The sequence below is a fragment of the Pongo abelii genome, chromosome X (genome assembly GCF_028885655.2).
Source record: "Pongo abelii isolate AG06213 chromosome X, NHGRI_mPonAbe1-v2.0_pri, whole genome shotgun sequence".
In the NCBI taxonomy this organism is placed as follows: domain Eukaryota; kingdom Metazoa; phylum Chordata; class Mammalia; order Primates; family Hominidae; genus Pongo; species Pongo abelii.
Genome location: NC_072008.2, coordinates 21568362 through 21592659, shown reverse-complemented (window position 1 = coordinate 21592659; position 24298 = coordinate 21568362). Strand labels below are relative to the sequence as shown.

Here is a 24298-nt window from a genome sequence, read left to right as displayed (position 1 = left end):
TTGTGGCTGTATGACTGAGGTCCCCACTTTCCTGCTGGCTGTCATCTGGAGATTGTTCTCAACTCCCAGAGGCTGTCCTCAGGTCCTCACTGCGTGACTCCCTCCTCCACAGGCCCTCTCACAACATGGCAGCTGATTTCTTCAAGGCCAGCAAGAGAATATCTGCCTCCTTTGAATCTTGTTTTAAAGGGCTCACATGATAAGGTCAGGCCCACCAAGATAATCTCCCTTTTAATTATATTAAAGTCAACTGACAAGAGACCTTAAATACATCCTTGAAATTCCTTCACCTTTGCCATAGATCAAAACCTAATCATGAGAGTGAAATTCATCGTATTCCCTGGTCTCAACCACACTGAAGAAGAGGGCAGTTATATACCAGGGGACAGGGGTCCTGGGGGTCATCTTAGAATCCTGTCTACCATGAATGCCAAAGGAAAATTATCAATAGTAAGACACAAAAGAAAGTCACCGAAATTAAATGTCTATAATTTATGACCTTAGAATTAGATTTCGAGGTCATCTATAGAGTCAGCCACAGTATAGTGATTAAAAGCCTCAGACTGAATAGTAACTTCACCACTTACTAGCTCCATGATCTGGGGAAAGTTGTTTAATCCTTTTGTGTGCCTCAGTTTCCTTATGTATACAATTGGGACAAAAATAATACCGATCTCACTGTATTGTGAGGAGGACTAAATGAAACAATAACTGATATTTATTGAAAGCTTACTATATTCTAAGTATTCTTCTAAGTCATTTACATGTATTAACAAATTTAACCCCCACAACCTCCCCAAGAAGGAAATACTGCTATTATCTCTATTGTACAGATGTAGGAATGGAGGCACAAAGATGTTAAGAACTTGCTCAAGGTCACTCAACTTTTAAATGGCAGAGCCAAGTTACAATCATGCAGTTTTGCTTCAGTTCCTGCTTGCTTAACCACTGTGCTTTGAACATTGTTTGGCACGTAACTATCAAATATTTTAATGCCTAGTGAGCCCAAAACATTGAGATAATAATACAGCCTAAAAATTGCACTTTAAGATAATAATCATCTAAGAATGATAAGGTCAATGCCAAAACAGTGAGAAAATGTCAGTCCCAAATGTACACCTCCTTTGATGAGTAAGAAGTTGACCCATGACACTTCCAGCCTACTTTCAGCTACTTAACCTGAAACAATCTGGTATGAATTAAGAGTTGGGACAAGAGGCTCCACCACTACTCTCACTTCTGATAGGGAAATAGAGTAAGCTGGAAACCAGAATTGGATCTGGGACTATCTCAATTCTATTTATCTGCTGTTTCATAGGCAGGAAACAGAGACAAGCAGGCTTGTGGCAGGTTCCGAAGAAGATGAGAGATCACTCATTAGAGGACACACGACTTTCAGGCTCAAGAAAAAGAACAGACTGGACATATTGATAGCTCAACTAAGATGTAGGTTATTAGAAAAATGTTTTGATTTTAGTTTGGATTTATATTCAAATAGCAAGAGTGAAGCAGTTCATTATAATTAGATAAGCTTCTGGAAATTTAAGGCACTATATATATACACTTTATGGATAAATAGGGAACAAACGGCAGAGACCTGGGAGCGATGTCTTCACTTACAGTCGGGAAATGTGAAGTAGCTATATGTAGTTTTATGGAGGTAAGAGCTAACCACACTGTATCAGTTATGAGTTTTGTGGCTCTCAGCTCTAAATTCATCCTTCAGTGCTTGCTCTGTGACAATGGATTGGACTCTAAGCATTTATCTTGTACAGTAAGCACAATGTTAAGTTTTTGTCAATAGAGGGCAGTGGAGGGACACTGCAAGAAGAAGGCTTCTAGGTTCCCATGGGCATTCTTTTATTTTTTTTTCTTGTTCCTGTTGCAGGGTCCACTAGCAGCACATGTGTGTGGGGATATCGGTAGTGCTGTGCCCCAGCCGCATGTCCGCATCATGCAGTCCCACAGTGACACTGCAGCCTCAGCCTGGGCTCAGTGATCACCATACTGAGGCTATCTAAACATGCTCTCCAGACCTCTTACTCACAGCATCATCCTAACTCTTGCTGTGAACCTTCCCAGCAGCATCATTTGCCTACATCCTCGAAGGCTGTCTTCCACTTGCCTGGCAACCGTGAATAAGCTCTGATTTACGCAACCCAATGAAGCTGCAGCCACACCTTCTCAGCCTTGGGAAGGGTGTTCCACTTAAAAGATATCCTTCCTTGGGTACTATTCCTCAGTTGTAGGACATGGTTTAGGGCGCTCTTTACCTGTTTTCAGGTATTTCTTATCATAATTTATAATTATTTATATCAAACTTCCTTTAAGTTACTGTGTGGCTTCTGTTTCCAGACTGATTCAATTACCTTGTGGAAGAAATCTTTACATTGACAGTGACTATAACTGCACTTTAAAAAAATGTATAGCATTGATCCAGCTATCTCACTACTGGGTATCTACCCAAAGGAAAACAAATATTATATCAAAATTCACAATAGCAAAGATAAGGAACTAAATAAGTTAAGTGTCCATCAACAGACTGGATTAAAATGTGATATATATGTGTGTACATATATGTCTGTGTGTGTGTGTGTGTGTGTGTGTGTATATACACATGCCATGGAATACTACTGAGCCATAAGAAGTATAAAATAATGTCTTCTGCAGCAACACGGATGGAACTGAAGGCGATTATCTTAAGTGAAATAACTCAGAAACAGAAAGTCAAATACCACATGTTCTCACGTATAAGTGAGAGCTAAAAAAAAGTGTATACACGTGGACATAGAATGTGAAATGATAAACACTGGGGACTTAGAAGAGTGGAACGGTAGGAGGGGGTAAGGGGTAAGAAATGACTTAATGGTTACAATGTACGCCATTCAGGTGATGGCTACACTAAAAGCCCAGACTTCACCACTATGCAATATATCCATGTATCAAAACTGAATACGTGCCTGCTAACTTTATTTTTTAAAATATATAGCGTCCTTGGTCATATATAGAGTGGTCTCAAATAAAGACAGTCCTTCAATTTATCACTTTATGTGGCCATACTGCTTTCTAACGATCTTGTGAATTTGTCATCTAAGAATTTGGCATTTAGACCTTAAAAGTCACAGATACTCCAAGCCCTCAACTTAGTCAGAAAGGCTAACTTAGCTTCTTTACAGCTAGTAAATGCCAGAATGGGGTCAGGAGACCTATCCTTTTAATTCTCAGATTGCTGCCCTTTCTACTCTATTATTCTACTCACTTCACTCCCCAACAAAAATGAATACTACTGTGAGGACAAGAATTGTACTTTCAGAGTCAGTATGAATATGGAAGCATCTTGCAATGCGTAATATGTTCAGCAAATGTAATGTTAGCAAGAACACCTATGTAAATAAATATACTGCCTTATAAAATGTCTATCTAAATCATAATCAGAAACACTAAAACCAGATTATTTTAATTCTTCACATAGGCCACACACATTTTCTTTTTGTCCCAGGAAAGATAAACATTTTCCACCTCTATCATGTTATATCCAGATTTCTCATTTTTCCTTTCCTGCATGAGGCATCAGTTGTGGAGAATTTAGTTAAAATAATTTACAATGCAATTAACCACCAAAGTGTCAAAATCTGAAAATAGTGTAATATAACACCAAAGAATCCAATGCCTATTTCAGCAATATTGTTAGCACATTTCTTCAGGCTGACCACAAAGATAATAAAGGGGGCTGAGATAGAAGGGTGACCTTAACTTTGAAAACATAAAGAAGCATCTTATGTTTTTCATCTATTAAATTCAGTATTAGAGTTGATGTTTTAGTGAGACTGACCATAATTTATATGTTCAAATGCTAAAGTTACCAACAAAATCTCAACCATACTGAAAAATTTCAGTTTGCATTTGGATCAAGGTCATAGCTTTTAGAAGAGTCTGGGGTACAACTGGCAAAAGCTGCTTCATCACAGCATCAGAAACCTCCTGAAGACCAGTTAAAATTATCTTTAGGGATTTTTAAGTCACTAGAGTACCATTGTTTTCAAGAAATCTCTAAAGATAAGCTATTAACATTAATATGATCACTTTTATTTCACTGTGGGGCATGCTGCTACCCCAGTACTTAAACACATCCTCAAGGTTTTGATCCATCAGAAGAGCAAAGCTATACTTCCATAAATGATATGATGTAGATGTCAGGGCAAAGACTAAAATGAGCCCTTTACTTTCTCCTCCAGGATCCTCTCTTACATCTAACTGTTGGCTCTATGCAGTTTAAGCTATTTCTAGTCTGGATAGCAGAGAAGACATAATAATCTCACTCCAGATGGGGTTTAAGGGCAAGGAATTCATAAATTTAAAGAAAGGAGAAAATTACACAGAATGTTTATGAAATAAAACAAATACTTAACATGCCAAAATAAGCCTAATTCATGATCAAACCTAAATAACAAAAGAAAAAAATAGCTTGGAGAAAAAAAAGAGAAAGAAGAGAAGAAAGTATTCCTGAGAATGTTCTGTAAACTGTAAAGTACTATATAACTAGAAGATAATATTAACACTAAAATAATAAAATAGGCATTTGCAGTATTTATTATCTTTACAAAAACAATGGGGTAAAATGCTAAAATACAAAGTGGCATATACAAGGCCATACCTTTGGCTAATGTAAAAGGTGTTTCTGAGCTCAGAACAATCTGATTTAAACAATGTGACCTTAATGATTACGCCTGGCCTGGGATTTCCATGAGTTTAATCAAAGCCGACAAGTGTTCCAGGCTCACCAATGAGAATGGAGAGGAAGTCTGCTAAAGCACAAGCTCTGAAATGACTTCTCAGGAGAGCTTATCACTCCAGACTCAAAGGGTGTACTGAAAGGCAGGAGTGAGGAGTAAGTAGAGTATAGAACTGAAAATTCCAGATTCTCTGTAACTCATTTGTTATATAAAACAAGGATGTGCACAGAGAAAAACAGATGGGCTCCAACCTGCCAGAGAATGTGTAATCCAGAACAAAACCTAACTGGAAGGAAAAGATCAGATCAATAGAAGTGAAACATAATATTATTTATCTTTAGTCGATAATCACTGAGATATATACTATATTGATTATCTGTATTGCCTTTTGTCCTTTATGGTTGTATTCTATTGTCTGTTCCATTATACTTAATGGCAAATTCAAAGGAAACCCAAGATGTTCAGTCTCCTTTTATTCATTCTCACACTTCATATTAACATACATCCCTGCCCAACACTGCAACCAATCTCTCTTCCCACCAGGGATTTTGGTCTTCACAGCCTACTTCTTTCTGATTTTAAGCAGGAAGACTCTCTCCAATTTTAGAGGTGAGAAAAGTGAACAGAAAATCTAGCCTAAGGATTGTCCAAGTCCCTTCTGACTAGTTCAATATATGTACTATAAAATCATCCATTAAAAGCAATCAGAATTATAACTGTACTAGAATAAATACATACTTTTATTCTTTTTCATGAAAGAAATGCAAATTAATTGAAAAAAAATTGGGAAGATACATGCTTTCTCCATGGTTTATTTTCTGCTTCCATGTTGTTAGTTTAATGTACTATTTTCTTAGTTCATTTTGCTCTCAGTTTATAGTGACCTTACCTTCTTTTTTTTTTTTTTTTAATTTCTTTTTTTTTTTTTCTTTTATTGTAATTATTATTATTATTATTATTATTATACTTTAGGTTTTATGGTACATGTGCCCAATGTGCAGGTAAGTTACATATGTATACATGTGCCATGCTGGTGCACTGCACCCACCAACTCGTCATCTAGCATTAGGTATATTTCCCAATGTTATCCCTCCCCCCCCCCTCCAACCCACAACAGTCCCTGAAGTGTGATGTTCCCCTTCCTGTGTCCATGTGTTCTCATTGTTCAATTCCCACCTATGAGTGAGAATATGCGGTGTTTGGTTTTTTGTTCTTGCGATAGTTTACTGAGAATGATGATTTCCAATTTCATCCATGTCCCTACAAAGGACATGAACTCATCATTTTTTATGGCTGCATAGTATTCCATGGTGCAGATGTGCCACATTTTCTTAATCCAGTCTATCATTGTTGGACATTTGGGTTGGTTCCAAGTCTTTGCTATTGTGAATAATGCGGCAATAAACATACGTGTGCATGTGTCTTTATAGCAGCATGATTTATAGTCCTTTGGGTATATACCCAGTAATGGGATGGCTGGGTCGAATGGAATTTCTAGTTCTAGATCCCTGAGGAATCGCCACACTGACTTCCACAAGGGTTGAACTAGTTTACAGTCCCACCAACAGTGTAAAAGTGTTCCTATTTCTCCACATCCTCTCCAGCACCTGTTGTTTCCTGACTTTTTAATGATCGCCATTCTAACTGGTGTGAGATGGTATCTCATTGTGGTTTTGATTTGCATTTCTCTGATGGCCAGTGATGGTGAGCATTTTTTCATGTGTCTTTTGGCTGCATAAATGTCTTCTTTTGAGAAGTGTCTGTTCATGTCCTTCGCCCACTTTTTGATGGGGTTGTTTGTTTTTTTCTTGTAAATTTGTTGGAGTTCATTGTAGATTCTGGATATTAGCCCTTTGTCAGATGAGTAGGTTGCGAAAATTTTCTCCCATTTTGTAGGTTGCCTGTTCACTCTGATGGTAGTTTCCTTTGCTGTGCAGAAGCTCTTTAGTTTAATTAGATCCCATTTGTCAATTTTGGCTTTTGTTGCCATTGCTTTTGGTGTTTTAGACATGAAGTCCTTGCCCATGCCTATGTCCTGAATGGTAATGCCTAGGTTTTCTTCTAGGGTTTTTATGGTTTTAGGTCTAACATTTAAGTCTTTAATCCATCTTGAATTGATTTTTGTATAAGGTGTAAGGAAGGGATCCAGTTTCAGCTTTCTACATATGGCTAGCCAGTTTTCCCAGCACCATTTATTAAATAGGGAATCCTTTCCCCATTTCTTGTTTTTCTCAGGTTTGTCAAAGATCAGATGGTTGTAGATATGTGGCATTATTTCTGACGGCTCTGTTCTGTTCCATTGATCTATATCTCTGTTTTGGTACCAGTACCATGCTGTTTTGGTTACTGTAGCCTTGTAGTATAGTTTGAAGTCAGGTAGCGTGATGCCTCCAGCTTTGTTCTTTTGGCTTAGGATTGACTTGGCGATGCGGGCTCTTTTTTGGTTCCATATGAACTTTAAAGTAGTTTTTTCCAATTCTGTGAAGAAAGTCATTGGTAGCTTGATGGGGATGGCATTGAATCTGTAAATTACCTTGGGAAGGATGGCCATTTTCATGATATTGATTCTTCCTACCCATGAGCATGGAATGTTCTTCCATTTGTTTGTATCCTCTTTTATTTCCTTGAGCAGTGGTTTGTAGTTCTCCTTGAAGAGGTCTTTCACATCCCTTGTAAGTTGGATTCCTAGGTATTTTATTCTCTTTGAAGCAATTGTGAATGGGAGTTCACTCATGATTTGGCTCTCTGTTTGTCTGTTATTGATGTATAAGAATGCTTGTGATTTTTGCACATTGATTTTGTATCCTGAGACTTTGCTGAAGTTGCTTATCAGCTTAAGGAGATTTTGGGCTGAGACAATGGGGTTTTCTAGATATACTATCATGTCATCTGCAAACAGGGACAATTTGACTTCCTCTTTTCCTAATTGAATACCCTTGATTTCCTTCTCCTGCCTAATTGCCCTGGCCAGAACTTCCAACACTATGTTGAATAGAAGTGGCGAGAGAGGGCATCCCTGTCTTGTGCCAGTTTTCAAAGGGAATGCTTTCAGTTTTTGCCCATTCAGTATGATATTGGCTGTGGGTTTGTCATAAATAGCTCTTATTATTTTGAGATACGTCCCATCAATTCCTAATTTATTGAGAGTTTTTAGCATGAAGGGTTGTTGAATTTTGTCAAAGGCCTTTTCTGCATCTATTGAGATAATCATGTGGTTTTTGTCTTTGGTTCTGTTTATATGCTGGATTACATTTATTGATTTGCGTATATTGAACCAGCCTTGCATCCCAGGGATGAAGCCCACTTGATCATGGTGGATAAGCTTTTTGATGTGCTGCTGGATTCTGTTTGCCAGTATTTTATTGAGGATTTTTGCATCAATGTTCATCAAGGATATTGGTCTAAAATTCTCTTTTTTTGTTGTGTCTCTGCCAGGCTTTGGTATCAGGATGATGCTGGCCTCATAAAATGAGTTAGGGAGGATTCCCTCTTTTTCTATTGATTGGAATAGTTTCAGAAGGAATGGTACCAGCTCCTCCTTGTACCTCTGGTAGAATTCGGCTGTGAACCCATCTGGTCCTGGACTTTTTTTGGTTGGTAAGCTATTGATTATTGCCATAATTTCAGCTCCTGTTATTGGTCTATTCAGAGATTGAACGTCTTGAGGGTGTATGTGTTGAGGAATTTATCCATTTCTTCTAGATTTTCTAGTTTATTTGCATAGAGGTGTTTGTAATATTCTCTGATGGTAGTTTGTATTTCTGTGGGATCGGTGGTGATATCCCCTTTATCATTTTTTATTGCATCTATTTGATTCTTCTTTTTTTCTTTATTAATCTTGCTAGCGGTCTATCAATTTTGTTGATCCTTTCAAAAAACCAGCTCCTGGATTCATTTATTTTTTGAAGGGTTTTTTGTGTCTCTCTTTCCTTCAGTTCTGCTCTGATTTTAGTTATTTCTTGCCTTCTGCTAGCTTTTGAATGTGTTTGCTCTTGCTTTTCTAGTTCTTTTAATTGTGATGTTAGGGTGTCAATTTTGGATCTTTCCTGCTTTCTCTTGTGGGCATTTAGTGCTATAAATTTCCCTCTACACACTGCTTTGAATGCATCCCAGAGATTCTGGTATGTTGTGTCTTGGTTCTCGTTGGTTTCAAAGAACATCTTTATTTCTGCCTTCATTTCGTTATGTACCCAGTAGTCATTCAGGAGCAGGTTGTTCAGTTTCCACGTAGTTGAGTGGTTTTGAGTGAGATTCTTAATCCTGAGTTCTAGCTTGATTGCACTGTGATCTGAGAACAGTTTGTTACAATTTCTGTTCTTTTACATTTATTGAGGAGAGCTTTACTTCCAAGGATATGGTCAATTTTGGAATAGGTGTGGTGTGGTGCTGAAAAAAATGTATATTCTGTTGATTTGGGGTGGAGAGTTCTGTAGATGTCTATTAGGTCTGCTTGGTGCAGAGCTGAGTTCAATTCCTGGGTATCCTTGTTGACTTTCTGTCTCGTTGATCTGTCTAATGTTGACAGTGGGGTGTTAAAGTCTCCCATTATTAATGTGTGGGAGTCTAAGTCTCTTTGTAGGTCACTCAGGGCTTGCTTTATGAATCTGGGTGCTCCTGTATTGGGTGCATATATATTTAGGATAGTTAGCTCTTCTTGTTGAATTAATCCCTTTACCATTATGTAATGGCCTTCTTTGTCTCTTTTGATCTTTGTTGGTTTAAAGTCTGTTTTATCAGAGACTAGGATTGCAACCCCTGCCTTTTTTTGTTTTCCATTTGCTTGGTAGATCTTCCTCCATCCTTTTATTTTGAGCCTATGTGTGTCTCTGCATGTGAGATGGGTTTCCTGAATACAGCACACTGATGGGTCTTGAGTCTTTATCCAATTTGCCAGTCTGTGTCTTTTAATTGGACCATTTAGTCCATTTACATTTAAAGTTAATATTGTTATGTGTGAATTTGATCCTGTCATTATGATGTTAGCTCGATGTTTTGCTCGTTAGTTGATGCAGTCTCTTCCTAGTCTCAATGGTCTTTACATTTCGGTATGATTTTGCAGTGGCTGGTACTGGTTGTGCCTTTCCATGTTTAGCGCTTCCTTCAAGAGCTCTTTTAGGGCAGGCCTGGTGGTGACAAACTCTCTCAGCATTTTCTTGTCTGTAAAGTATTTTATTTCTCCTTCACTTACGAAGCTTAGTTTGGCAGGATATGAAATTCTGGGTTGAAAATTCTTTTCTTTAAGAATGTTGAATATTGGCCCCCACTCTCTTCTGGCTTGTAGGGTTTCTGCCGAGAGATCCGCTGTTAGTCTGATGGGCTTCCCTTTGATGGTAACCCGTCCTTTCTCTCTGGCTGCCCTTAACATTTTTTCCTTCATTTCAACTTTGGTGAATCTGACAATTATGTGTCTTGGAGTTGCTCTTCTTGAAGAGTATCTTTGTGGCGTTCTCTGTATTTCCTGAATCTGAATGTTGGCCTGCCTTGCTAGATTGGGGAAGTTCCCCTGGATAATATCCTGCAGAGTGTTTTCCAACTTGTTTCCATTCTCCCCATCACTTTCAGGTACACCAATCAGAAGTAGATTTGGTCTTTTCACATGGTCCCACATTTCTTGGAGGCTTTGCTCGTTTCTTTTTATTCTTTTTTCTCTAAACTTCCCTTCTCGCTTCATTTCATTCATTTCATCTTCCAGGGCTGATACCCTTTCTTCCATTTGATCGCATCGGCTCCTGAGGCTTCTGCATTCTTCACGTAGTTCTCGAGCCTTGGTTTTCAGCTCCATCAGCTCCTTTAAGCACTTCTCTGTATTGGTTATTCTAGTTATACATTCTTCTAAATTTTTTTCAAAGTTTTCAACTTCTTTGCCTTTGGATTGAATATCCTCCCGTAGCTCGGAGTAATTTGATCGTCTGAAGCCTTCTTCTCTCAGCTCGTCAAAGTCATTCTCCGTCCAGCTTTGTTCCGTTGCCGGTGAGGAACTGCGTTCCTTTGGAGGAGGAGAGGTACTCTGGTTTTTAGAGTTTCCAGTTTTTCTGCTCTGTTTTTTCCCCATCTTTGTGGTTTTATCTACTTTTGGTCTTTGATGATGGTGATGTACAGATGGGTTTTTGGTGTGGATGTCCTTTCTGTTAGTTTTCCTTCTAACAGACAGAACCCTCAGCTGCAGGTCTGTTGGAGTACCTGGCCGGCCGTGTGAGGTGTCAGTCTGCCCCTGCTGGGGGGTGCCTCCCAGTTAGGCTGCTCGGGGGTCAGGGGTCAGGGACCCACTTGAGGAGGCAGTCAGCCCGTTCTCAGATCTCCAGCTGCGTGCTGGGAGAACCACTGCTCTCCTCAAAGCTGTCAGACAGGGACATTTAAGTCTGTAGAGGTTACTGCTGTCTTTTTGTTTGTCTGTGCCCTGCCCCCAGAGGTGGAGCCTACAGAGGCAGGCAGGCCTCCTTGAGCTGTGGTGGGCTCCACCCAGTTCAAGCTTCCAGGCTGCTTTGTTTACCTAAGCGAGCCTGGGCAATGGCGGGCGCCCCTCCCCCAGCCTCGCTGCCGACTTGCTGCTTGATCTCAGACTGCTGTGCTAGCAATCAGCAAGACTCCGTGGGCGTAGGACCCTCTGAGCCAGGTGCGGGCTATACTCTCCCGGGGCACCGTTTCCTAAGCCCGTCGGAAAAGCACAGTATTCGGGTGGGAGTGGCCCGATTTTCCAGGTGCCGTCTGTCACCTCTGGAAGGGGAACTCCCTGACCCCTTGCGCTTCCCGAGTGAGGCAATGCCTGGCCCCTGCTTCGGCTGGCGCACGGTGCGCTCACCCACTGACCTGCGCCCAATGTCTGGCACTCCCTAGTGAGATGAACAGGGTACCTCAGATGGAAATGCAGAAATCACCCGTCTTCTGCGTCGCTCGCGCTGGGAGCTGTAGACCGGAGCTGTTCCTATTCGGCCATCTTGGCTCCTCCGTGACCTTACCTTCTTTATAGTATGGTATTGTTTTTTAATACAGGTAATATCTTTTGGCTCATACTGAAAACATTAAACAAGTGTTCATAATAAACCTACTTCATGTGGAAGGATTTTCTTCTAATATACTAGAGGATACTTCCTCTGCTCTTACCCATTCTTTTTCTTTACTCATCCTTAAATACAGATCTATTTCAGGGAAAGATACACCACCTCACAACCTCAGCTCTCTCAGTTTGCCCACGTGTTGAAGGGCACTCTGACACTTGTACAGGTTGAGTATCTCTAATCCGAAAATCAGAAACTTTTTGAGCACTGACATGATGCTCAAAGGAAACACTCATTGGAGCATTTTGGTTTAGTATTTTCAGATTAGTGACAACTGTTAAGTATATCATGCAAATATTCCCAAATCCAAAAATATCTGAAATCCAAGACACTTCTAATCTCAACCACTTCAGATAAGGGACAATCAACCTGTATCGCCTTGTGGAATTCTTAGGCTATAACAAGTTTTCATAAGTGATAAGTTCTCCTTCCTCTTGAGAATTGCCTTCCCTATCCTCTGGACAAAATAAAGATTTAGGGGTAGGGTTTAGGCTAAGACAGTTGATGTTCTAGCGCCTATCTCAAGCTACTATAATCTCTATTCAGTCATCTGGGGTCTCCTTGTTCCTTCTAAATGGCAGCCATCACCGGGGATGTTCTAAAAACCTATGTAACTCACAGTCCAGTGTACTAAAGTGAAAAGGTTCCTAAGAACTATTAATATATTACATAGGATTCTAAATCTGCCTGGCATTAGAAAGATTTCACCCATGTTCTTTAGGTTAGTCAATGGTTGGCTACTAGCACTGTTTTCACTCCTTACCCATTTGAAACTCTTACTCATTTGTTAAAAATACTTATTTTTTGGAAAAAATTTGAGTACACAGTAGGTATACATTAGGTATTTATGGAGTACATTAGATATTTGGATACAGGCATACATTGTGAATAATGACATCAGGGTAAATGGGGGTATCCATCACTTCAAGCATTTATCATTTCTTTGTGTTATGAACATTCCAGTAATACTCCCTCAGTTACTCTAAAATGTACAACAAATTATTGCTGACTGTAGTCACTCTGTTGTGCTATCAAGTAGTAGATCTAATTCATTGTATCTAATTATAAAATATTCATTTTTAATCTAGATTTTGGGTTGCTATTCAGGCATTTCTATGGATATTTTAGTACTATTTTTTTCTGATTAACACATATTTGTTATGCCATATTTAACCATTATACAAACACATAATTTAAAGTTAATGCCCCTAAAATTTATCCTATTCCTTGCAAAGACAACCAACATTAAGTCTGTTGCATAGTTCTTCAAATTATTTTCTTCACTATAAATACACTGCTTTTTTACACAAATGTTATATCTACTGTTTGAAGCTTGCTTTTGTGAGTTATGCAAATCTTGATTTCAGTCACTATCAGGATACTTTATGTGATCCAAAATACTTTAAAATTTGGATTGCCATTTAGAGGCATTTCGTTATACAAGACATCCCTTAAGCCCCATCTCATACCCACTCAGCCCACTTTTTTCTCCAGCTACTGCTGTGGCAATCTGCTTCACTTCAGTTGCACTACCTTTCCTTTCTGTCCTAGAGCTCTCTGGTACCTCCAAAAACCTGGTAGTGTGAGAGAGTTAACACCCGAAGGAGCAATCTTTGACCAATGGGATAACTGGATTAGAGCCAGCAGATACATTCTCCCTCTTCAATCTTTGTCAGGCAGGTTGGACAATTCCAAGGCACATTCTGCAGGGCTTCTCAGAAGGTCCTGATGGGATCGAACTTCAGTTCCCTACAGTGGTGAACAATTCTAGAACCCATGTTGATTCTCCTTCCCAGTGTCTCTTCTGTGTCTTGGGATAACTAATCAACACAAACTATCTGCATTCGAGCCTTGTTGTAGGCTCTGTTTTCCAGAAAGAACCCAGGCTAAGATGCTCATAGAGAATACATATTAATTCATCTTTGAAAAGGAGCCATTATAAATCACATTGTACTTAGAGTATTCAAGTATCATAGAAACAAGGAAAACATTAAAATTAACTCACAATTTCATCCTAAACAAGCTATATAAAAACTCTGGCTTTGGATTTACTGGTGCATATAAAAAGGAGAGAAAGAGGAAATTAAAAACCCTAAATAGGCCAGGCACGGTGGCTCACGCCTGTAATCCCAGCACTTTGGGGGGCCGAGGTGGGTGGATCATGAGGTCAGGAGATTGAGACCATCCTGGCTAACACGGTGAAACCCCACCTCTACTAAAAAATACAAAAAAAATTAGCCGGGCGTGGTGGTGGGCGCCTGTAGTCCCAGCTACTAGGGAGGCTGAGGCAGGAGAATGGCGTGAACCCGGGAGATGGAGCTTGCAGTGAGCCAAGATCGCACTACTGTACTCCAGCCTGGGTGACAGAGCAAGACTCTGTCTCAAAAAAAAAAAAAAACCAAACCAACAACAAAAAACCTAAATAATGAGATATAACCTAAATAAATAAATACTGGAAAGAGGACTACCAGATTATAAAGCTCTGTCTAGAAAACTTACTAGAAAACTTACTGTCTAGAAAACTTATTTTATCCTAGCAAAAATCATTCATGAAAGATATTAATATCCCCATTTTACATAATAAGAACAAACTCTCAAAAACATCACTTGATTCAGCTCACCGAGATAGAAAATGGTAGAATTAGGATTCAGACACAGTTTTTTAGACTCAAAGTTATTTCTTCTACACTATAGAGATATAGAAAGATACTTATTCCAGAAATTTTGTTTTAAAGAAACTATCCTAGCCTCATATACTAAGTGGTACTGTATACTATTTTATTATTCTAAAAAATTAACTATTCTTGTGAAAAAAGTAATATACAAGTATACATACAACCTTTTAGTAAAGGCTGGGTAATCTTTGTATAAAAACGTCAGGATGGGAAGTAGAAGAATAACATGAAAAGACAAGTGTTTTCTGAGATGAACTGATTTGGTTAATGCCATTCACTGTTGCCATCATCATCAGACAGGATTTTTAAATTCTCACTAGCTGGAATGCAAAATTGCCAAGGTAAATATACGGCATTCATTTCTAAACTCCTTCAGTACTATTCACGCTGTTACTTATTTCTAATAGCAAGTAGCCCAGAATCTGGCTTTTGAGAAAGATAAGTCAATATGAGTCAATTATTAGGAATTTATTTAAGAAACTAAAAATTACTTATTATTTTAAAATTATTTAAAATTAAAAATGTTTAGTGATTAAGAACTTTTAAAATTTGGCTATTACTTATTATGGTTTTTATTTAATAAAATTTCAATCATCATTTTATAATCCCAAAGAGATTATTTCCTTAGTCTAATTAATTAAAATTATATTTGAAGTCTTTTGTACAAGAGAAATCTCACAGTATTTCTTTCATCATTTAAATTTATTTCTGTTATTCTGTCATATGGTAGAATGTGAAATTTCCTCAGAAATAAAATTTCCTATTTTTTACAGTTCTCTAGAGATTATTTTTCCATAAATTATTTACATTTCCTTTGTTGATATTTTAATATTGATCACAAATGTGCATTTGTAACTGGAACTATTCCTCCATAGAAAAGGCTACATCAACAGATGTAAAAATATATACCACACATAAATTGAGAAAAACAAGGCAAAAAGAAATCATGTAGAGCCAAGAATGAAGCTAAATACAAAACAAATACCATGAGATGCACTTGTCAATTATGGGCCACAAATTTTAATCTTAAGTTCGTAGCAGCCAATGCATAAAGAAAAGTACAGCTCTTTTTGATACTAACATCAGGGAGAGATTACTCCTAAGAAACTTGATAAAGAAAAAAATGTTAACATACACTGACCTCAATAACAGCCTTGAAGTAAACACAATGAAGAACCCACAGCAGCATACCAAAGTCGAATTCAGTAAATTCAATACTTCAGAAAGAACAGTCATTGTCATAGAAAATTCAATGCTAAAGAAACAGTCACTCACAGAAAATAAAATGTAGGTGGGAAAGGGTCTGTGCATGCTCCTTAGTTATTGACAAAATAGGCACAACTAGCCAGTAGCCCTGGGTTCCATGGGAAAAAAGATAGTACAATTTGTAAAGCCTCAGGGAACTAGAGTTGGTAGCAACTGCCAGATCTGGAAAGGGCATGGGCTTTGGTATTAGATTCTGTGTTCAAACCAAATAGTTGAACAACTTAATATTTGTGACCCTTAGTTCCACCATCTGCAAAAGTAGGATTAAATGAGAGAATATGCTTGTAAGAAATTAAGCTAATACTTGAAATATATAGGCCCTAAATAAATATTAGTGTCTTTCTATTCTCCAGGCCCTACAGGTAGATCAACGTGAGGGAGTTGTAATTATTTTCCCTCCTGGACTAATAAGGAGAAAAGTACATTAATCATCCACTCCTGAGACTATTGTTATAAACCACAAAGGGCATCACTACTGCACAATGAGGGGGAGAGGATTAGCAGAGGATTATTCAGTATCATTTCTATAGCAGATAACAAAAAAGGAATAGGGATGCTGTACTGCTGATATTCTGAAGTAATATTTTCCCTCCATACATTTAGATGTTTTAAAAGTATTTCCTTTTCTAAATACAAAATAGTATTCTTTTATAAATATTCAAACATTTCAGAAACATAAAACTTATAGACTGATATTAGGAATAAATGAGGCAAATGTCCTTTTACAGACATATGGATCCTCACCGCCTAGTACCTGGCAGATGCAGAAATGACATGATTTCACACACACCAGAGTTGAAGAAGTTATTAGGACAAACTAGCATTGATCAAGAAATGCATTTACAAATAAAAGTGGCCAACTGTTCATTAAGAAGGCAGGAGATGGCCTTTCCACAAAGTATAATGTACGCATAGCCCATTTCTAGTAATAAAATATATGTGAAGTCATTAACTGATTCAAAAATATTGCCATATTACCATTTGAAAGGTTGTCTGATAGGTATAGAATTGAAGCAAAGGAAATTTGATTTTTTTAATAAAGCATTTCATCCAAATTATGATAGAGATGAATTATCCATTATAGAACAGAATACCTTTCTCTGATCTTTTTTGTAATAGATGAACAGTAAAAGAAATTCTCATTTCAAATTCTCCTTGCTCTACATTATTAATTTTTTATTATATTCCAACCTTGCTACACATTACAATTTTAAAATATTATATCTTTTTTCTCCTATTAGGTACAATAGAATGGTTATAACTAATGTAACTTGTTATGCTTTGATTCTTTTGTAGATTTCCTATAAAAATACACTTAACTGATGTGGTCAGTAGATTTTTTTTCTTATGGTTCACTTCTTCTAGTTGAACAAGGAAATATTCTCTAATAAAGATTAAAATAAATCCAAGTATACTCACCACATGAAGAATTTTATTCTCTGTTTCATATACAGTACAATCCTGAAAAAAAGAACCATATACATTAGATTCAAAATATCAAGCATTCTTCTAAAAATATTTTCTTAGAAATTATACTATAATTTTAAAAGTCTCAACAATTCAAGTAAAAGCAATAATAATAGGAAAAATCTGGGATGCTATATACCGAAATATTAATAATGGTTAGCTCTGATGGTCAGTAACAGAGGCTATCCTTATTTTTGCTTAACTGTATATTCTAACTTTACTACTTTTAAATACATACTAAAGGACAATATACATTAAGTAGACTTTTAAAAACAAATATTGAAAACATATTGTAACCATTTTCTATCTAAGCTTTTACACATGATAAATGTATTTTGTTGAAATGTCCCTAACATTTCAAATACTAATTTATTATAGATTAGAACATTAAAAAACACACTAATATTTATTTCAATAGTCCTATCAAAATCTCAAATACTTTTATATTTTCAACTATTGCCAGCTATTAAATATACTTTACAGTACACACTTAAAATTAATACATCTACTAATAATAATTACCAAGTTCATAGTTCTCACCTAAATTTAAGTCCCAGAAATTACAAAAAATTCTTCCAAAAACCACCATGGTCTTTTTTTTTTAACCTGCAATTACTTGATATACAATAAGCAGTAAAACAACAAACTGATCTTTGCTTAGAGACAACGTTTCTATGGCGCAGTTTCCTCACAAAATTTATAAAACGGGCATATTGGTAGCAACCCACTAAGAATGCTGTGAGAATTAAGTGACAAAATGAGATAAATCATTAGGATCTGACATACATTAAGTGATAAATACATTTTAACCATGTATTAGTGTCACTATTTTAATTTTTTTTTTTTTTTTGAGACGGAGTTTTGCTCTTGTTGCCCAGGCTGGAGTGCAGTGGTGCGATCTTGGCTCACTGCAACCTCCGCCTCCTGGGTTCAAGTGATTCTCCTGCCTCAGCCTCCCAAGTAGCTGGGATTACAGGCATGTGCCACCATGCCTGGCTAATTTTTTGTATTTTTAGTAGAGATGGGGTTTCCCCATGTAGTTCAGGCTGGTCTCAAACTCCCAACCTCAGATGATCTGCCCGCCTTGGCCTCCCAAAGTGCTGGGATTATAGGCGTGAGCCACCGCACCTGGCCATCGCTATTTTAACTTTAAAAAACTAACTTTACTTCAAAAAATAAAATTAATTATTATTTGGATAATTTTGAAAAAAAAAACAAACCCATTTCCACAGTACTGAATATTTTAGGAAATGATATTCCATTTCATTTTTTCCTGAATTTAATTTTAACAAAAAAGGAATGTTGTTCAACACAATTTTTGATAATGCAACTTCACCACAATGCCTTGTCAGAAGAAATATATACTCAGATCAGGAGCAAAGTTTTAAAAATAAAACTTAAGTATATTTTACAAATTCACAGAAATACTTAAGAATTGGGTCTTGTCTTTCTGAGGGACTCATATGCCAAAGGAGAGATAAACTGGGAAAAGTTGGGAAGTTGCCTGGCTTCTGCATGCTGCTTCTACAGCTTGCTTCGGCTACAATGTATGCAAATTCCATTATTTGCCTACCTTCCCAGAATCAGAGGGTATGACTAAAAATTCAAACTTCAAAGGGATTCTCCTCAAGGAACAAAGTAAACATGATCTGAATGTATACTCTAGTAGTGGATAATAATCATACGGAAAGTAACTATTTCAAGTATCTTTAAAATATAAAAATTTACTAGCACATTCCTAATGTGATCCAACAAAAAGAACTGTTAAAATAATCTTAAACTGTTTTCAGTAATCATATGATGTTAGATGGTAGTGTTGTGATTATTATTGTCATGCAGAATCTGCTGTGTGTGCTTTATAAGATGAATAACTGAACAATTATGTGACTGCCATTCTATCACTCCAGTGTCACTGATAAGTATTTTTAGCATGGGATAAAGCAGACACATATATAAGATTGAAAAAGTTAATACGCTGGAGTCTCTTGAAGTATCATCTATGTACATACGTATATACATGTGTGCATGTATTTCTTAGCTCTGCACCCTGAAAAGGCATAGGAACAATGACCAACCTAGTAATGATACACTTCCCAGACTTTATGGTCTTAAAAACACATTTCCCAAGCCTTCTTGGAAAGTGGATGATTTGAGATCTGGAATAGGAAATGTACAAGATGAGCTTGGATTATACTGTGATACAAGACAGAAGGAAGTTATCAAAGACTACTAGGAGTAATCTATCAAGACTACTACTACACAGCAGGTGACTCCTGTTTTAGTAGGACTCAGGACTCAACATGAAGAGATTCCCCCTGGTCAAACATGGAACAATTTGAGCATCTAAAAGGATAATAACTGCAATGGATGGAAACACAATAAATACTATTAAATATATGTTTGATGCTATATTAATATTACATTTTAAATATGTTACCTATATCTAAATATAGTTAGTAATATTTAAATAATATTGAATATACTAAATTAATTAGACAACATAAAATAGACATATTTTTCCCCTTGATGCAGCAAATATTAATCAACTGTACTAGAGATAAAAGGATGAATAAAACATGGCCCCTGACTTAGAGAAGTGCTGTTTAGGGAGATAGGAATTCACACAAATAAGTTAAAACACAGAATTTCAAAGTATTCATGCCGTTTTAAGGGTTTTTAACTTTAGAAGTATAAATGATACACAATTACACAAATCAATAGATAAAAGGCCAATTATTTAAAATTTTAAGGTATTAATATATTTTTATTAAAATTCAACAGGAAATAAAATTCAACGTATAGTATACTGGGTTGTACTATACATTGCTCTAGTCAAATTTCAAACTTTTTAAAAACTTCTGCCAGCTGCGGGTTAGTGACAGAAAGGATGACATCTGTGATCCTAGATTTAAGATTATTTGAAGCATAAAATATTGGTGCACACTCAACTATTTTGACATGACCCTGCAAGAGAAAGTTTAAGGGAGATATATGAGGTGACTAAGGTGGTCAAGTTTTTCTACCAGTTCAAAAAAATGCCACATATAAATATTAAAATTAAGAACTTACTATTTAAAATAAACAAAACTAAATGATTGTAAAATAAATTTAAATAAATTTTAAATAATGTTTTTGGTAAGGTTATAGCACTTATGTATGTAAAGTTATTAAAGTTTAAATCTGCATTAAGAGATTTGAGACACTCTTGATTAGTGTAACAAAGGCACAATTATGGGACCTAGAGGAGCAGAGGAGGAAGAAACTAAACTCTGTGTTAAAACAAATCAAGAAAGGTGGCTTTTAACTGGGTCTTGGAAACAGTGGGTCTTTAGAAAGAGAAAATAATGGCATCATCATAAAAGCAATGTAACCACACTCAGTTAAGCAACTATAGTAATTTTCAGATTTTACTTCTGCATATATAAGAATAATTTGAGGGGTGGGTTAAAATGCAGATTCCCAGAAGTACAGATCTAGTTGATTCAGAGTGTGGCCTCCAAGATGATATTTATAAAGATGGTATTTAGAGAAACACTTGATCTATTTTATAGGATTACCATGTGATACAGGAACACCAAAGCTATCCCAAAATTATCAAATATATAGAATCCATAAACTGGTAACCTGCTTTTTATAACATTATCTGCCAGCTCACTCCAAATAGTTCTCAGATCCTCAGAATTGTATGTTTGATTATACGTTCCCCCAATTTATTACTTTTTCCCATTAAACTTATTTCTTTCTTTAATAGCTTACTATGTTGAACAGTTGCTTCTACTTGTTTGTATCTCTACCTTCTTTCAGCAAGATCGGCTTGCTAGTTATTGAAACCCAGAGGCTTTCCAGAAAGGGTGAGGATGCAGCATATTAAAAATAGAAGCCAGGCACAGTGGCTCATGCCTGTAATCCCAGAACTTTGGGAGGCCTAGGTGGGCAGATCGCTTGAGGCCAGGAGTTCAAGACCAGCCTGGCCAACATGGTAAAACCCAGTCTCTACTAAAAATACAAAAATCAGCTGGGTGTGGTGGCACATGCCTGTAATCCCAGCTACTTGGAAGGCCGAGGTAGGAGAATCGCTTGAACCTGGGAGGTAGAGGTTGCAGTGAGCCAAGATTGCACCACTGCACTCCAGCCTGGGTGACAGAGTGAGACTCTGCCTCAAAACAAAAAAAAGAACAACACAACCAAACAGAGAGAATGATATTAACCTGCTACTTTATATTAGAGAGAAGAATAGAAACTAAATGACTATGTTAAGCTGTAATTTTATGGCATTCATTTTTATCATGCTAAGTATTTAAGTAGCTCTAGGTACTTTGGGGGGTTTCTTTATTAGTAAGTTATTTTACTTCCATCAACAGGTGATTTTAAAATACTTGCTTCTAAAGTATGGGTTTTATTAATACTTGGGGCCAAATCTTTTCCCAAAAGATATCTCAAGTTTTAAAGAGAAAATAGCATTGCATATGGATAAATCTATACTTTACAAACCTATTCATGCTGTGGAAAGGTACACCTCTGACATTTCAGTTATTTTTAGGTTAGAATTAAATTTAGTTTTTAAAGACTGGGTTTACAGTCACAATACTATATACTCCCAGCAATTCTCTTCAGTAGCTCAAGCTTTTATTGTATATGCAAAAAAAATTCATTTCTTCTTTTTCCTTTTCCATATAAGGCTTCTACAAACTATGTGATGCATTTACATGAGCCAAATTCCTAATGAGAAAATATTCATAAAAATGAGGCGTGTTTCTTGAATTCTGATCACTAAGTATGCACAGAAACATCCTCCCACAGATGAGCTATACACCCACACAGGATCATAATGTTATCCTTTCTGTGAAACAATGATGCAATTGCTATACTGAGCAGAATAACAGAACAATTTTTACTCCTACATATTACCATTGATGTTCCATACTTTGTCAACAAGTTTTAAGCACCTGGTGGGTCACAACGCTCAGAACAAGTAATATTTCTCATCAATTGTATATTATAATCATAAGAACAGTGCATATGTTATTAATAGTAAATATATAAAGAGAGATAGTGAAGGGAAATAGTGTATATCTCTAATAATAATACTATTATATTTCATGGAACTTTATAAATGCCATAAATTTCCATATGTCTTATTTTCGTGTATATATTGTATACTTTTACAAATAATATAAAAATATTGTTTTACTTAGAAGTAATATATAAATAATCCATCTATGTAAACCTTTGATAATGGTACCTTCATACTCAACACTTCAACATATTCTATTATTATCAAAATGTCTTTACATGCCTAAGGGGTTAATTTAAGCAATGAGTATTATACTTTTCCTTTCCTTTCTTTTCTCCTCCCTCCCTGCCTTCCTCTCTTCCTTGCATTCATTTATTTATTGAAGTCACAATTCAGTTCACCAACATGTTTTTTGTCATCTCCTAAATGCAATTCAGTTCCAGATACTATTATGTAACGACGGATAAATTACCCTTGGTATTTGGCCATCACAATTTCATTAATTAGGAGGGGAGAAAACATTCAAATACAAATAGAAGGTAGATAAGATAAATTCTAACAAAAGATCCCATTACAAAGGAGATAAATTCTGATAATCCTGGATTAACTAAGTGGAGGAAATGATACTTTACCTGGCCCTAAATGGCTTTCAAATCTGGAATTTGAAGGTTTAGGGAGAAAGAACATTTCAAAGTGTGTGAACACACTGAACAAATGCACAGTCAATAAGAAGTAAGCAGACTGATTTGGTTAAAATTTAAGCTATGTGGGGAAAATGCAGTGGGAAAGAAAGCAGAGAAAATAATATGCGGCATATTATGAAGAGCTACCAATGCTAGGTTGAAGAAAATTTTTGTTTTTGTTTTAAAAGAAAAGCAATTTCAATTTTTCTATAACAATTTAATTTCCATTTTGAATCTCCTTCAAAAACTTAACTCAGTCAGTTTATAATTTCTCTTGACTTTCCTTGGGGAAGAGTTGAAGTCAAGGCAGCCTATCTAATATAATAGTTGATGATATACAGCAATATGAGTTGTGAGTGAGGGTTCAGAGGTCTGTAGAGATGAAATGTTCTTGTCCAGCTAACAACTCCCATAGCCATCTCTTGTTCCATTCTTCATAGCCCCTTAAGAGTAATTTTTGTGCCATGTCTCAGTTATGGGAATCTCTGCAAAGTTGTGTATCTTCCTAGACATACTAAAGTGGATGTTTTATCTCTGGAAAGGGTGGAGGAGGGATCGTCCCCCCAGCCTCCAACAAGGACACCGATTTAACAACTATCTCCACAGAAAAAAACACCTCCATAAAAACCAAAAATCAGGTGAGTACTCACAATACCTAGTTTTAACTTCATATCATTGAAAGAGGCACAGAAGAGGTAGGAAAAACAGTTTTCAATTGCCAATGTCCCCTTTCTCCCAAACCCGGGCAGCAGCTGCCTGGTGATGAGAGTGTTTCTGTGCACTGGGGAGAAAGAAAGCCAGTAATTCTGAGGCATTAAACTCAGCTCTGACCTTGTTATAGCAGAAAACAAAACTGAACCAAATTCAGCTGATGTTCACCCATGGAGGGAGCATTTAAACAAGTCCTAACCAGAGGGGAATCAATCACCAATCCCAGCCATCTGAACTTGAGTTTCCACAAGCTTCGCCACCATGGGCTACAGAGATGTGAGGCCCCAAATAAACTGCAAAAGCCGTCTAGGCCACAAGGACAGCAACTCTTAGGCAAGTCCTAGTGCTAAGCTGGGCCCAGAGACAGTGGACTAGGGGGGCGGCACACAATTTACTGAGATACCAGCTGGGATGGCTAAGGGAGCACCGGCATCAACCCTCCCCTAACCCCAGGTTGCAGAGCTCGTAGCTCCAAAGAAGGCCCCTTCCTTTCACTTGAGGAGAGGAAATGGAAAAGTGGGGAAGACTTTGTTTGCATCTTGGGATACCAGCTCAGCCACAGCAGGATAGGGTACCAGTCAGGGTCCTGAGGCCCCCTTTCCAGGCCCTAGCTCCTGATAGACATTTCTAGACGCACTCTGGGTCAAAAGGGAACCTGTTGCCTTAAGGGGAAGGACCCAGTCCAGGTAGCATG

At 37.1% G+C, this 24298-nt stretch overlaps 1 protein-coding gene across 7 annotated transcripts in view; it reads right to left on the bottom strand.

Moving 5' to 3' along the window:
- The window catches only part of CNKSR2 (connector enhancer of kinase suppressor of Ras 2), a 287144-nt gene that overhangs the window by 173351 nt on the left and 89495 nt on the right, over positions 1 to 24298 (bottom strand). For all 7 annotated transcript variants that reach the window (NM_001132790.1, XM_024240331.3, XM_024240332.3 and 4 more), the window contains 1 exon segment: positions 17149 to 17190. In NM_001132790.1, coding sequence (NP_001126262.1) covers positions 17149 to 17190 — 42 coding nt within the window.